Raw genomic sequence first — 16,688 nt, 5'->3', positions numbered from 1 at the left:
TTCGCTGTTGAGTAAATTTAAACCTGTGAAAAGTGCCTAGGAGGTATCCTCTATAACCATTACTCTTTGTATGGCTCTCACTCCATTTATCTTACCAAACATATTTATCTGTAAGGGAAAATAACCATCTAATCTATATTTAGTTTTCATTGTTGCTATGCTTACTAGCATTTTTAGATTACTACAATAAGTTGACTTACAATTAGGGATTTTTTATGGCACTGATTGCGCCGATCTGACTGCAAAATGTTTGTGTTTTTTATTTAAAAAAGAAATTGAATTATTTGTTCAATTTCTTTTTGAAATTGAACAATTTCAAAAAGAAATTGTTCAATTTGCATCTTTTCATGTATTTCTAATAGTAAATGAAATGAATAATAGATAGAATAATCAGTTACTAAAATAAACTTTAGTTACAGCCAGGGCTGGACAATATGGCTGAAAAACATATTATGGTTCATATCAGTCGATATCAATAATTATTGAGTTGTTATTTTTGTTTTAAATATGTGAAGCTGTTCTATTGAGAGTTTTCACTTCTTGTCATTGTTTCTTCTTTATTGTAACCAAAGAGTGAGCGAGTTGCTAGGTAACCAAAGAGTGAGCGAGTTGCTAGGTAACCAAAGAGTGAGTTAGTTGATTCCAGCAACCTTGTTTAGCTGACTGTGGGAGCAGCTAAAGCCTTTCCTCTGCCTACATCCCCCAGAATGCTGTGCGGTTCTGGATCAAAGTTCAGTGAAATTACTGAATGTTCTATCAGATGTATATTGATCACTATTTTTGGGTTTTGTTTATTATTTATTTTTAGTTTATTGTCCATCCCCAGGTGAGGTTCTACTAATTTTAAGACGTTGTGATGTAAATATTTTGTGAAAGAAACCGTATACTAGTTATATACTGCCTGTCAGTTTACTTTAGGTCTAATTTCAGGGAGTGCGGTAGAAAACGCCTCCTCTCCACTAGGTTGAGCTCAGTTATTGAGAGTTTTCCTCTTTACTTCTTCAGTTTTCTATGCCTGTACTTCAGTTGTGACTCATTGATAAGCATTTATCCTTCAGGCACAAACTTGGTGGGACTAAAGTGTCTAACCTCGGCTCAGGTTATTAAAATACTGCACTGCAGATACTAGCATAGCAACCAGCCTGGAATATACAGATTTAAGTACCAAGCGTTGATCTGATTAATGATGCATTTTAAATAAACTACCTCTGAGTAGGAGGTGAAATACAGACTCCTAGACTCAAACATTAAAATAACATAACTTAGGCTGAAACTATTAACCTGATTAATTGTAATGAATTGATTAGTGAAATAATGACACTAAGTGAATGCAGCCAGCTAGTAAGACATGCACAGATTCATGACGAGGGAAATATTTTAGCTTCATTCTTAACTTTGAAAATTAATTAATTGACCACGCGTGCAGATACTGAGTTAGTATCAGCAGCCGCCTCGTTCGGATCGGCTCTTCTCTCTCAGCTGTGAGAGCATTCAAAATTTCCAAACGTTAGTGATTGGGTGAAATTTAAACTTTAGTGGAGTTCACGCCTCCAGGACGTAATCGTTTCTCAGTAGTCGAGAGTTCAGACCCTCTGGACGAAGCAAAACATAGTTTTTATCAAATCACTGATTTACTTTAATTAAATCCACATGCATATTTAACTCAATATTAGTGTTTCCAAGTAGAATTTATTGTTATTTGAGCTAAACGGCCAATGCTAATGTACTGGTGATCTGCTTCTCCATTACTGCTGCTGCTGCTCTCTCCTCCACCTGATAACCACAACATCAACACTGTACAGTAGTACAAGCCACTCCTGTTAGTGATAATAACTAACATTTTAAGGTAGCATCAGCTGAAAAAAGCCAGTTATTTTAGCCTCTAAACAGACTGTTGTTGTGATTCCCAGCCTCATGAGGGATTTTTCTCAAAGCTTTTCTACAGCGAAGAATCGAGACCCAGACAAGGGGCTTTCTGTCTGAGTGCAGCTGCTGTCTCCTGGTTTATTGAGTTAGAATTTATTATTCAGCCATTTTTCTGTGTTATGTCCTACGGAGCAGAGGGGGGAGATGGAGAAGAGAGACAGAGAGAGGGGGCCTAGCAACAGCACAGGACTGAACACCCATTGGATAGTTTGATCTTTCTGAGTGGCATGGCTGTTTTTAGCACAGAGCAACAGCCTGGTTCTGTACCGGTTGCACAGAGGGAGCCGCTTTATAAATATATGTACACCAAAGGTAGCGAGGAACCATTAAAAGCCTCATTTGACCGTCTTGGGAGAGGACTGAGGTTGGAGTCAGCTGAAGGTCGAACCAGTCTGTTCTTCATGAGGGCTGCAGTAAACAAACATCTCCGGAAACGGAGCCCTTAGCCTCGGTGTGTTTGATGATTACACTCAGCTGATTCTGTTTTTGGTCAACTGTGAAACACCTCTCTGTCCGTCATGGCATCACTCTTTCCTCCCCTCCCTTCCACGTTAATTTTATGGATTTATCTGCTAATGGTTTCCCTCCCGTATGTGCCATCTCCAGGCCGACACAAGCCAACCGCTGTCATTCCCCGTTGCTTCTCCATTAGGTCTGTCGGCCCTGCCTGAATGGGCTTCAGCGGGAGGGAGAGAGCAGCTCTCCACTTAGTTCTTCTTACCTTGTTAGCTGGAGTGCTGCTGTCATCTCATGTGATTAGTGTGGAAATCCCGTTTGTCCATCATCAGACAGCAGATTCAGTCGCAATCTCAGATCTGAATGGCATCACTTCTGTTCATATAGATTATCCTTAGACTAGGTAGAGCTGCTTTATATAAAAATGCAAAGAAACATATGCATTCACATATCTATTTGAACCGCACCAGAGTTCACTTCAACCAAACCGAGGTTTGTAGGAACTCTGGTCCGCATCAGAGTTTGATTATGCATTCACACATCCCCAAACAAACCGGACTGCCTGGCAAACAGACTAAAGCGGACCAACTAAAACATTTCTTCCTCTAGCGCTAGGCAGAGCGCCCAATCTGTGTCTTGTGAATTTATATTGGACTTTCCTTGGCTTATTTTAACAAAATGAACCGCTAATAGTTGCCACATATCCTTTTCCACAGTTACACTGCAAAAACACAAAATCTTACCAAGTATCTTTTTCTCTAGTTTCTTGTGTGAATGTTATTATACTTAAAATACGACGAAACTAACTTACAAGTAACTTTTCAGCAAGATATAAGAGTTTGTTTTGAGTAAATAATTCTTGGAATACTGACAGAAATACCAGTTCCAACGGTACTGATATTTCTGATTATTTTACTTATTACATGGAAAAAATGTTGTTTCAAGTGAAAAAATCTGCCAGAACGCATTTTGTAAGAAAGTGACTCAAAACCTATTACAACTGAGAATACATTTTTTCCCACATTATCTGAAAAGTAGATGATTCTTTAAATATAGCAAACAAGCAAAATCCTTTTCATTTATGCTTGTATTTACGATGAATAACATCCATTTCCAATAACCAGAAATAAAAAATAAATTGGAATACTTGGAGTATTTGCATAATATTAGTTTTCTTTGCATTTTTTTGAGTACTTTTGATCCAACTATTTTGACATAAAAGTTTGGACTCCTCTGACTGATGGCTAATTAAGCTTTACTGTATACCTTTAGCTGTATAAAGGTGCACTTTTTTATCTTCTTTTCTCCAGCTAAATAAACACTAAATAAAACCATCTGAGCTTTTCCTGCTTTTATGTCTCAGATAAAGGCATAAAATGTGAGCAGCAGTCCCAGAGATCGTATTTATTAATCTCCCATTTCTCTCTTTTCTGTCAGTGTGCGGCCTTGCTCTGTGTTGCATAGCGCGTTGCCGCGGCAACCAGAAAAAAGGAGATTCCTGACGTCTCCTCAGCACCGCTTTCCACAGGCTTCTTTCTCTCGTTTTTGTAGCCACATAGCACATTGTGTGTCTGCCAGATCCCAAATTCAGACACTGATGCAGTTTATTTTTCTAAGCGAAACATTAGATCATTAAGAGGTGCTTTTCTGTCCCCTCCGAGATGGAGCAGGAGTGCTGGGCTCCTGGGATTTTCTCTTCATTATTAACTCATCCCCAAGCACACAAGCACTGCTGACGCAAAGCTTGCTCGCATCTCGGCTGCCGGTGCTCACGTTAGCCTCCGTATTGTCGGACCGTTTGTCACGCAGCTACAGGCTCACCTGTGTGTTCATTTTCTGATGTGAAAGGATTCTGGCAACGCAGACTCTGCAGTGTCTCCTGTTGTCATGCAAAGTCCTCCTGCATGGTGCTGAACCATTTTATGTGTCCCCATCCATCACTGTCAGATTACCCGCAATATGACCTCAGCTCATCGTCAGACTTTTTAATTTTCCCTTCCTTTAGTGCTGTCTTCATTATACGGCCCGGTTGATGCTCTGAGGAGGCAGATTAGCAGGTTTACTGCTTTTCTGCAGCGGTGGAGATGCGCTGTTGGCCCTGGAGTTAGAGGAAGACTGCAGTTTCTTCTCTAGCTGTGACGATCTGCAGAGTTCATGCAGCACTATTCACCTTATGTGTTTATTTCTGAACCCTGGGAGTTTAATTTCCTCCTGTGTTAGGATAGAAAATATAAACCTGGTTCAAATATCTATTAGATATTCTTGGATTGAAAGTTCATTAAAAATGTTTTCTGTCATTTTGATACATTTCTCGCATTAGAAAACCTGTAAAAATAAGTCAAACTCATAATAAGATATAATTGAGACAGAACTTTTCTTTGAAATTGTTTGTGAAATTTTTTGTGCAATCAGAATCACTGAAATTAATCTCAAAATCCCAGAGATTTTTGTGTCAAATCTTTGACTTTTCAAATTGAGAAATGTCCTAATTTTTATTCCAGAAGATCTCTGAGGTTAATCTCAAAATGTATTTATTTTTTTTCTAGCATATTTTCAACTTTTCAAACTCAGAAATTTTCAAGTGTTTTTTTAAAAATTAAATTCAACATTTCTGAGTTTTTTGGTGGAAATTTACTATTTTTTCCAATATCTACAATGGCCTTAATACGCCTTCATACAATTGCAACTGGCTGTTTTGATCAGAGTATGACTTGACATCCAGTAAGTCTGCCGTGTAGCAGCGGTAATAAATACTGCCACCTGCAGGTAGGAGTGAGTATCACTTCAATCCAATGTCTTTGGCCATTTGTGCAGAAAATTTGCTGATTTTGTGTGAATTGATGAAAATACTACTTATGTAATTAAATTGTGCACGACTGAATTGAGTTCTAACAATAATTAAAAATGTCCAGCTTAATTTGAGAGTTCTGTGGTCGTTTGCATTCGTCAGCTTTGATCCATTTAGTTTCTCACTCTTGTTGTTTCTTTTCTTCCGCTCTCACCCTCTGCCTCCTTTTTTTCTGTTCCCTCCTCAGGGCCGCTGCACACGAGAAAATTGTAAATACCTGCACCCACCTCCGCACCTGAAAACCCAGCTGGAGATAAATGGAAGAAACAACCTGATCCAGCAGAAGGCCGCGGCGGCCATGTTGGCTCAACAGATGCAGTTCATGCTGCCCGGAGCACAGCTGCAGCCGATTGTGAGCAGCTGAGAATGAAACACACATGAACTCTGACCAAGACGGATCTAAGATTTCTCTCCTAATGTGGTGCTTTTCAGAATATTTAGTTAAAGAATTCTCATCCTGCGCTGCTTTAATCTGCATTAATACTGATGCCTCAGCCTTTCTGAATAAATATCCACTTGTTCCTGCATATTCAACAACAGCTGGAGCAGTTTGAAGTCTAACAAATTTTAATGAAGTCAAATTACTTTATTGGCAAATCGCATGTAGTCCAGAAAGCAAACGGAAAGCTTGGAGAGCTGAAAACTAAGATCATATTAAAAGTTTAATATTCATTTAAACAAAACATGGAGAAACTTAGGATGATTCAAAACTAGAACTGCATCGTTCAGGATTGTTTTTTTGTGAAACCTCGACATGCCAATGCAAGATTTACCTGCTTTTGTTTGTGTTATTCATGTGAAATTTGTAACTGCTGTAAAACAGAGTTGAACTTATTTTTTAAGATTTTGTGGCTCTTGTGGGCTGGAAGTTATAAAGTTCAGAACATCCCGCCTAATTTAGTCGCAGATTATGTGGGATTACTTCTCTGACCTGACCTTAACTATGTTTTACTTCTTAGTTTTTTTAAAAAAAACAGAGACTAGAACTTTTTTCTGACACATGTTGGTGAATTTACACAGATGCAATGGTCTTCTGAATACATCCCACTGTTGTGGTATTTGTGGTATAATTACTAGTAGTTGTTAAATGTTTTAGATCTTAACCACTAAATATTTTTGTACATTCAACAGCAAAGTTAAACTTTTTAAAAATTTCTTCAACTCCATAGTTTCATGACACTACAAGTTTCTCATTAGTATTTTAAGCCTTTTTGAGAAGGGATTCAACATGTTTTAGTTTCATTGATGTGAGGGAACAGCTTGTTATACTCCCGTCTAAAAAACTTTTTCCATCTCTGACTATTTTTAAACACCTCACTGTTACAGACAATGATTCATTTTGAGTCTGCTTCACTCAGTAACATCATCTACACCAAAGAGTGTTGTTGTTACCTCAGCCTGGCACAACGATTATCAGTAGCTGCGTTTCTATTTGCCATAAAATTATGCAAAAACAAAATACAAGAGTTATAAAATCACAGATTTCCCCAAATCGCTGCATACGTAGCTGTTCCAAGTGTAATGGGTTTGTGGCTCCAACGCCAACGTCTCCTCGGATAGACGATAGCTGATGAACGATGGCGCCATGGCTGAATTATAAACGTATATCATACATCTCTGCCAGCATTTTTAATTACTTAACATGTGAACAGTCTCATTCCTGTGTGTTCCTTACTTGATGGAAACACCACAATTGTGAAATTATGGGGTTTTTTTAGATTAACAGAATACAGATAAAGATTCGCGCACATTTCCAATAGAAACACAACAAGTGAGAAGAGTAAACGTTTGAGTTTCTACCCAGGATTGATCAAGTTATCAACTGATTTCTCCACAACAATAATGAACATTTTTATGTAATTTCAGCTGTAGGCTTCTTTAAACACCTGAAACAATCAGAAACGCTTCATATTCTTTCTGCTTTGTTAGTAACACTATCTGGTTCCTTTCGCTTAAAGACGACCTTTCCAGTGACTCCATCCCTGGCAACGAGTCCCAGCATGGCGTTCAGTCCATATCTGAGCCACATGGGCCCAGCCGTGAGCCTGATGCCGGAGCTGCTGCCCAGCACGCCCCTCCTCGTCCCCGGCAGTCCCACCAGCCTCACAGCGATGGGCAACGGCACCTCGGCGCAGAAGCACACTCGCACAGACAAGCTGGAGGTATGCAGCCCATGGGCAGTTGTTGCGTTTCTAAGTTTAGTCGGAGCTCGATGAAAGGGAGATGTTGACCGGCGTTCCCGGTGGCCCTGCCAGGTTTGCAGAGAGTTCCAGCGGGGCAACTGCACACGGGGCGAGAGCGACTGCCGCTACGCTCACCCCCTGGAGGCCGGCATGGTGGACTGCAGCGAGAACTCCGTTATTGTGTGCATGGACTACATAAAGGGCCGCTGCAGCAGGGACAAGTGCAAGTACTTCCACCCGCCGGCTCACCTGCAGGCCAGGATCAAGGCTTCACAGCACCAAGCCAGTCAAAACACGGCGCCCTCTCCCTTGGTGAGTTCCTCCCTGGAATGCGACAGGAAATACTTCGACCTTGTGACCATGCAAGATGTTGAGATATTTTCTACCATTCTCTAAGATGTTGAGATATACACTTGAACCTGAGTACGATAGTAACTAGTTCAATTTACTCAGTTACATTTACTTGATTAGCTTTTTGGAAAAAAAAATGTTTTAGGAGTATCTTTACTGCTCTGCATTCTTTACTTTTACTTGAGTAATATTCAAGTTGGGTAGTAAGTAACTACTTACATTTACTTTGGTTTACTTGGAGTAGCTTTATAGGGAAAAAATACTTTTAGAAGTACTTTTACTGCTCTGTGTTTTTTTACTTTTACTTGAGTAATATTCAGAATTGGGTAGTAACTTGTTATGTTTACTCAGTTACATTTACTTGAGTAACTTTATGGAAAAATTAACTTTTATGAATTTTTACTTTTACTTGAGTAACTTCATTACAAAGTATCCCTTCTCTTACTTGAGTAAAATTTCTGGATTTTCTATCCATTGTAAGTAATTTCACTGAACGAAGAACAAACTTGTTTGTTTGTTTTTTATCCAAAAATTCACCAGACACAGACACACACTTGCGGTTTTTGTTAAAGTTTCATAAGCTTTATAATGATAAAAATGTATTTATTTTGTGTTTATGCTACCCATAAATACAAAATGTACACATTTTTATTTTGTGTTTATTTTTTCAACATTTCCATATACATTATAGTTTGATATGTCTGATTATGTAATTTTTAAATATCAAATAATTTATGTTTTGATCAGTTACGCAGTACTTCAGTAAACCTTCTATCAAATACTTTTTTTTACTCTTTTATGATTAATTTCTTGGACATCTACATTTTACTTTTACTTGAGTTAAAAATTTTTTGAAGTATTGCTACTCTGGAGTAAAATTTTTGGCTGCTCTACTCACCATTTTGTTCTATTCTATTCTATGTTTATACATTTCTGACTGATGTCGGTCCTTAGCTGTATCACTAAATCATAATAAATACTTATACATTTACAGCACATGTATGTAAACAAGAAACAAAACTTTCTGATCACTGGATTAAGATTATATTCTGTTTTTCTTGTTGTTTTTGTTCCCTAATGCTACATACTGAATTTCTGCTTGCTGGTTGTGTCTATTTGACCTGACATAAATCAAAAATAGCTAAATATATCTCAGGGTCATGTTGTCGTTACATCCTACAGCAGTTTAATCTCATGTGAATCATTTATTCGTGTTTTTCTCATTTTAGTGCCTCCTTTTGTGCAGTTAGAAGCAATTTCCCTTTTGGAGAATAAAAACTTGCTTATATTCTAATTTTTATTTGATGTTGGTGTGGCGCTGCATCCATTCAGTTCACATTTTAGGTTACAGCGCCCCCGTGTGGCTGTAGAAATGTTTACAATCTCAGGAGCCATAGTAGAGACAACAATGCAGGCTTGGAATACTTTTTAAGTATTTATATTCTGTACAAACAAAGTCTGTTGAAATCCTTTCAGTCTTTTTCACACTTTATTTCTCCACCTGGCCAGGCTTTAGCTCCAGGCGGCATGCAGTCGCTGCCAAAGAGGCCGATTTTAGAGAAGAGCAACGGCGCTGCAGCTGCAGTCTTCAACCCTAGCATGTTCCACTACCAGCAAGCCCTGGCTAACATGCAGCTCCAGCAGCCAGCCTTCATCCCCACTGGTGAGTCTCTGGGTGCAGCAGCAACATCCGGGCCCAGCGGCATGCTAAAGCAAAAACATCACATTTAAAATATAACAAAACCTCTAAATGGAGGAGACGGACATGATATGACTCTGAAAAACTGTGACATTTATAGTATTTTAAGGCATCATCTCTTTTGTGACATCATGCAAAAGTAAAAATAATTCAACCTGGTCTGGTTTCCTTTCCAGTGGGCAGTATGGCTTAAACATAAAATATAATTTTTTATACCTAATTTGATTTCTGATTGAAGTCAATGTTTCTCTTACTCTTTACCCTTAACAAATTTAAACAACAGAAAATATCTTTTAAAAAACTGGCTTTTATTTCAATAACTCCCTCTGTAAGTTAACCTGAATTCAAAGTCGAAATAAATTGAAACTGTAAAACGCATTTGTCATCCAAGATGGTAATTCTCAAACTTATTGGTGAAAAAACAATTCTGATTTCCCAAAAATGTAATCTTCAAAAACAGAAAAAAAAATTGATTAATCAATTAAATCAATTTATTGCTCTGCCCTACTTTATGGATGGCTGAAGGTGCCAGAATTAAAGCATAAACATTATGGCAACATCATGCCGCCATGTTGGTCAGGAAGAGAGTCTCTGTCCCAGACATCAATGTGTTCTGGTGCTAAATTCATGTATTCATGCATTCATGCATTCGGAACATGAGGCAAAACGTCTGATGATTGGTAAAAAGTCATTTTCCACAATGAAATTACTTCCATACAAGCGTAGACTGAAAGGCCACTCAGCAAAGAAGAAGTTTTGAAACTAAAACAGAAATGCTTTGCCACATTTGTATCAAAACGGGAAATGTCCCAGAAGACAATCTCTGAAGTACAGAGGTGGCAGCTTTGTGTTTTGTGGCCGTGTTACTGCAGGAGGGACTGGTGCACTTCACAAAGAAAATTGAATCAAAAGGGAAGAACAAAACTTAAAAGGGATCTATTATTCAATATTCAGTTTTTGCACATTTTTGTAGTTTCATCTGGATCTCAACTGCCTTTAAAATCAGAAATTATTCATTAGAAATAGATTCCCATGCTTCCTTTGGATTTTATAGAGAAATTAGCAGCCAGATACTGTTAATCACGTTCAAGCAAGTCATTGAATGTCAGTGAATGTAAATATAGAGGCAGTTTGTTCTTCTGCAGCGTTCAGATGTTTCTGAACAGAGTGCCAACAAGGTTAGGCACTAACCAGTAATATGAAGCCATTTCCAAACAATTTGAAGCTTATAATTTTACAATAAGACAGATTAACATTCATGATAGCTTACAACCTTCCCAGGAGGGCATGCACCAGCAGATTTACTCTGAAGTCACACAGAGACATGTTGGACTCTACAGACCTCAGGAAACGAAGTGTAAAAGCTCAGTAGAGGAAACAAACTGGAGAAAATCTGTTGCAACTGTCAGGCACGGTAGTGGATGGGTGATGATTTGGGCTTGTTTCCAGCCCTGACCATGAACTCGTCTGTACACCAAAGTCCTGTGGAGTCAAATATGAAATCCTCTGACAGCTGAAACTGACAGGTCATTTAAGTAACAACCCAATGCTGCTGAAAATGAGACTGATAAACTCAAGTCTAAAGGTGCTTCTACTAGCTGTTTAGTTTTATTTTTAATTCTGGTGTTATCTTTGGTAAATGAATCGTCAAAGTGAGGAATACACTTTATTCCCTCATCTGCGTTCATGCTGACCTGAGTTTTGGTGCCATTCCATTCATTTTTCTGATTTAATATGATGTTGTTCGACACTTTGCAGCTATAACATTTTCTGCTGTTTTTCAAAAGGCTTTCCACAAGGTTTCTGAGTTTGTTTAAAGGCATATCTGACAACGAGAAGGTCCGTCTCACGGTGTCCACTTTAATTCATCTCCAAGTCGCTCTTACATGCAGGCCAGACTCTCTCATTGTCTTTAGTTTGTGCTCTTGTAGGAACATGAAGAGCCCATCCCCAAACTGCTCCCTCAAAGCTGGGAGCATAAAGTTCTCTAAAGAAATGTTGGTAAGCTGCTCCTCCTTTCATGCAATGCAGCCGGGCAAGTGCTGCTGCCAGACGAGGCTCGCCCATGCCATTGTCAGACTGAAGCAAGCTTCGTCACACCAGGGAGCACTCCTCCATTTCTCTACAGTCCAGAGCCTCCCAACTTTAATGACCTGGTGATATAAAGGTTGGATTGAGCAGTTCATCTGAAGACCCTTAACTAACACCACTAACAGCAGGAGCTGAAATATTTAGGGTGTATTCACACCAGCCCTGTTTAGAAAGTTTAGAAAGTCTGGTTCGCTTGTGGAGGTTTGAATGCACAGTCAAACTTTAATTTGGGCCAAACAAGCAAACTCTGGTCCGTCTAAAAACCTCGGTCTCGGTTTGGTTGAAGTGAACTCTGTTTGGCATGTATGACTGCCAAGCAGACCGGAAACCACTCCTAAAGCAGGAAGTGGACTACGGCGGCACCCGGGCACTCTGGGTAAAAACAACCAAAACAAACATTGAGTCTAGAGCTAGCAGGAGGAATTGCTTGTGTTTTTTTTTTTTTAACCAAAGACAGAAGAGAAATTCTACAACTGCAAAAATATGATGCTACTTCATTTTTCTTTGCATTTCTAGAAGAAGGAAGTGTCTTCTTTAGAGGTTTTGTGTTGTTTCCTTTGTTGGGTTTTTGTGCAGCGCCCCCACAGGTGAGGAGGGGAACAGGTCGTTCAAAGTGTTCGGTTCGTTTGACACAGTGCAGTGATAAAGAAAACCACACAAGCTACAAATGTAACAAATGTTGCGATTTTGGTCCCCAATGGAAATGAATCTTTGTGAAAACACCGTTACTAGCGATGAGATTTAACAACTGGACTTATGCGGCATCCTATGATAATCAGCACTATAGTTAACATGTTCACACAGCAGACAAATGTGACGCATATCCGACTTTTTCACAGCACTTTGAACGGCTCAATTTGATATTTTCACTCCCCAAAAAAATCTGATTTTTTTCCACTTCCATGTGTAACACTAAATTGGATACTTATCCATTTGTTTTCAGATCTGATTGTAGACGTTCTGTCTGCAGTCTCAATTAAAGTTTCCATGTTTTATTTTATCTGACTTTACTGATGTGAGACATGCATCATAATTCTGCACCAGAAGAAGCCAAACAGCCCATCCTTACATTGTCTTCTAGCTGAAAATCTGTATTTTTAATGGCTCTTTTCCATATTCATACCCAGTTCATTGAATACAATTATCAGATTCTTCAGTCTGATCAGATTGTATGGTCGTGTACCTCCTTGTTTGGTTAACTATTTGTTGGTCAGTATTTTATTTGATAAGTGGTTAGCTAATGAAATATGTATTTTTCTTTCTCTTCTTTTGTTTGCATGTCTCCTGATATCCGTTTAAACTCATCTTCATCACTTGATATCTCATGTTTTTCTTTTTTTCTTTTATTCTGCACATTTTGCCATGATAACCATATCATTCCTGTTCCTCCTCCCTGCCCTCCCTCATTCCCCGTCCTCTGTCTTTCGTCTGACTCGCCTGAATTAAAGTTCCCATGATGCACGGTGCCACCTCCACTGTTTCGTCGGCCTCGACCCCCGTCACCAATGTTCCTTTCGCTGAATCCTCCGCCTCGAATCAGGTTTGCTCTTTCATTTCAGTTCTGTTTTATTTTAGCTCTATAGTTCACTGTTTCTTTTTATTTAGTCGGTTAAACCATCTGCTTGTACTGAGTTTTGTTCACATTTCATCTGTCGTCCCTTTTTAGTCTTTTTGTCAGACGAGCCAATTAAAACAGGAAATTCTTAAAGTGGGAAACTATTTTATCAGGAAGTCGCTTAGATTTTTTTTTAACCACATCACATCTATCTTACTCTATGACCTAATTAAACCTCAACAGAAATGTTGCTCATTTTCTCAAGAAACGATATCTTTTAGTTGATGTAGACTTTCGGTTCTTTGCTTCATTTTATTAAGATTTGCCTAAATTTAAAGCAACTACCTTAATCTTAACTCTTGAATGATTCTCTTTGTTCAAAATGTTCTCTAAAAATCTCCCAGCCCTCCACAGAACATCTCTATTTAAGCTGAGATAAGAAGTAGTTTTATTTGTAAATAGGAAAAAGTGAAAACCAGGTAGCATTTTCTTTCCACTACCTCGTGTCTGTGGCTGATTATGACACGAAATCCTAAGAAAATACATTAAGGTTTGTCTTTGTAACATGATAAAATCTGAAAAAATTCAACTATAGGGAATACTTTTGCACGGCACTACACATTGTCTCTTAAATAAAAGTGAAATCAATCATTTACAAAATGGATTTTTATTTTTATCTGCCTGCTTAATTACTTGAAATAATTTATAAATCTAAAACTACATTATTGTCCAAAGGTTGAAGGATGAGTTGCTGCATTTTTTTAAAGCGTTCTTGATCTATATTTCTCCAGGTTTTCTGAGATTTCTTGGAAGTTTGACAATCTTGTCCTTTTATCTGACATTATTGTGAGTATTTTGTAGCTCTGACTACTAATATAAAAAGAGGAAGTGTAACTAAGGGCTATCATCCTTCCTCATCTTTCTATCAACCATCAACACCATGCCAAGAAAAAACTGTTTTTATCAGATTGCAGCCTGCTTTTAATAAGACCCTAGAATCCTGTTTAACATTTTGAGTCATCTGCTGTATGCGAGCAAAAGTGACTCATCACTTGAGTTTGGGTCATTTTTATGCTTGACTTAATTCATTTTACAAACCAAATGAATTATCGGTAAATGCTCAAGTACTGGACTGGACAGGAATAAAACAATAGCTAAAGTTATACATAAGAAAAGATCTATAGAATTATGAACACCACTAAAAATCCAAAACGTATTTGTCAAAAAAGCATAAGTCACTCAGATTTGGTTGAAAAAGTCACAATTAACTTATAACAGTCGTCTGTTCCACCCTTGACTCTGACTGCACATCCAAACAGATTTCTCTGCAGACGTTACTGTCAATTCTCCACAACAGGTGATCACTATTAGTTGTGCTTTATTTTTATCAGCTTCCTTTGTTTCTGTAATGATTTTGTGACGATCCTGTCACCTCCTGTTCCTGTAAAGTCTTTTAAAATCGATCCATAAACGACTACATCCATTATCACTTCCATAAAAAGATTTGCTGCTGTTTCTCTTCTGCACATGCGGGTCGCTTTTGGGTCGTAAAACATTCACACAGAAGCCTGATTACAGTTGCGCCATTCAACAGTATGAACAATAATGCAAAATTAAAAAATTCTGATTTCAGCAAAATCTTGGAAATAAGCATCAAGATCTGCTGTGTGAACGTAGCTAAAGAGTTCAGAGCGGTTCTTTGGTTCTGCTACCGTGACTCTTCATCTCAGTGTATCAAGTTTTATTACGTATTACTTTGTCGATATTCCACTAATGTAAAAAATATCCCCACAATTTCACAATTGTGGTGCTTCCATTAAATAAGAAACACAATTAAAATCACACGTGAATACATTTATTCAAGCGGTAAGCCATCATCTTCCTACCACTTCCTGTCATCTTCTTCGTCTTTTCCAGTTGTTGATCGTGTGATACGAAAAAAAGACACTCATTTTGATACAGCTGAAAAACCACCTCCTCCCAGCTCAAAACCTTTTTTATCAAAAAACTTGATTTTTATTAAAATTCCCAGGTCTCCATTAAGCAAATTTAATTTAGTAATTCCAGTTTGTGTAACTAAAAGCTCCATGGAAACACATTGCTGCACTTACAGGAAACCAGCCCACACCAGTGTGCCCAGCAGGTGCAGTTAAAGCTTTGGATATGCACATAATCACTAAATCTCACTTCTCCCCGTTTCTTTGCTCTCTGCTTCTTTCAGTAGACTCCTCCGAGCTTCTGACCCCCGATCCGGTGGAGCTGCAGTGCGTTCCCATGGAAAACCATTTCTGCCCCGTCCCCAAACTGCTGGTGGCGGCTCCAGTGGGAATAAACTCAGTAAGCCTTTCACGAAACCCCAGTTAGAGTCCCTGAAAACCTGCAGCTCTGCAGCAAACATGTGCCTCGCCCACAGTGCGCACCGACCGAGCGTCAGTGTGAAACTTCTTATACAATGTTTATAAAATAAAATGTAAAAAATAAGCTGCAATGGTTCACGCAATACAAGCCTGAACTCAAAGCTGCTTCACTGCAGCCGTAACGATGCATCCTGACGTGATGAGCAATAGAGCTCCCTCGTTCTGACAGCCATACACACACACCACACCTTAAACGTGTGCACACGCGCACACACACACACACACACACATTGAAGACTAGAAGCCCTTTATGGGTTGCAGCCATTACCTGAGGCAGCCCAACACACCTGACTGATCCAAAGTAAGAAAAGTTCATTCTGGATTCTCAGAACATTGGAGCTGCAAACGGACCTGCTGCCGGTCTTCAACCATGACTCGTTTTAAAAATGAAAGAATGTGTTGTATATCATCCAGTTTATTCTCATCTGATGCCTGATGAAACGTCAGAAAGAAGCTGTTAATTTGTTTGTGCCTTTGAGTTTTTCCTGCTGAGCTGCAGAGAAGACCTGGTTTCTAAAAAGGATTTTAAAAAATAAACTAAACAGCAGCGATTAAAGAGATGTCCACATGTGAAATTAAAGGCAATACCAATTTCAAGTTTGCTGCATATCAGCGAGTGGTTGCTAGTGGAGGACGATTGTATTAAACAACGAAGGTTTATTTGCAGGATTTAAAGGTTTTTGCCTGATTTTAAATATCTGGATTAAAACAGCAAATGAGGCATCATTAAACATGTAAAGTTAGGTTGCATTCACTATAACTTATAGAGGCAGATAAGAGGTTTTCTAACCCCCTTCACACCAGATTAAGACGAGCCTACAGTAAACTATTTGGGACAAAATTCAGTCCAGGGCCAGCCCTAGGTTTTTTGGGGGCCTACAGCAAAAATTTATTTGGGGGCCCCTTCCTGTTACAGGAATTTCAATCCAGATTTGGTGTAACCTGGGAGAGAAAACGGAGTTTAATTGTCTGACCTTTAATTCAATCCAGGATAATTATATCATTATTATTTACGGACAAACCGAGCTCTAGCAGAAAGCAAAAATTGTACTTTTAGCATTAATGTGTGACTGTAACACAGCAATTAAACAATAAAGATTATTTTTGCAAAGTTCTTTAAATCTTACATTTAAATATATTAATTAATCTATCCTGAAACCAA

At 38.5% G+C, this 16,688-nt stretch overlaps 1 protein-coding gene across 6 annotated transcripts in view; it reads left to right on the top strand.

The window, feature by feature from the left end:
• The window catches only part of mbnl3 (muscleblind-like splicing regulator 3), a 28,706-nt gene extending 12,781 nt beyond the window's left edge, over window positions 1-15,925 (top strand). For 3 of the 6 annotated variants that reach the window (XM_008420822.3, XM_008420824.3, XM_008420823.3), the window contains exons 3-7: window positions 5,418-5,582; window positions 7,189-7,392; window positions 7,486-7,725; window positions 9,274-9,427; window positions 15,331-15,925. In XM_008420822.3, coding sequence (XP_008419044.1) covers window positions 5,418-5,582; window positions 7,189-7,392; window positions 7,486-7,725; window positions 9,274-9,427; window positions 15,331-15,473 — 906 coding nt within the window. In that variant the 3' untranslated portion in view covers window positions 15,474-15,925. Of the gene's footprint in view, window positions 1-5,417; window positions 5,583-7,188; window positions 7,393-7,485; window positions 7,726-9,273; window positions 9,428-13,002; window positions 13,095-15,330 lie in introns of all 6 variants that reach the window. The other 3 variants (XM_008420827.3, XM_008420828.3, XM_017307208.2) reach the window with 3 other exon arrangements.
• Window positions 15,926-16,688: the final 763 nt, after the last annotated feature.

The sequence above is a fragment of the Poecilia reticulata genome, chromosome 10 (genome assembly GCF_904066995.2).
Source record: "Poecilia reticulata chromosome 10, P_reticulata-male-v2, whole genome shotgun sequence".
Lineage (NCBI taxonomy): Eukaryota > Metazoa > Chordata > Actinopteri > Cyprinodontiformes > Poeciliidae > Poecilia > Poecilia reticulata.
Note: the sequence above shows the minus strand (reverse complement) of the source record. Positions and strands in the feature narration are given on the sequence as shown.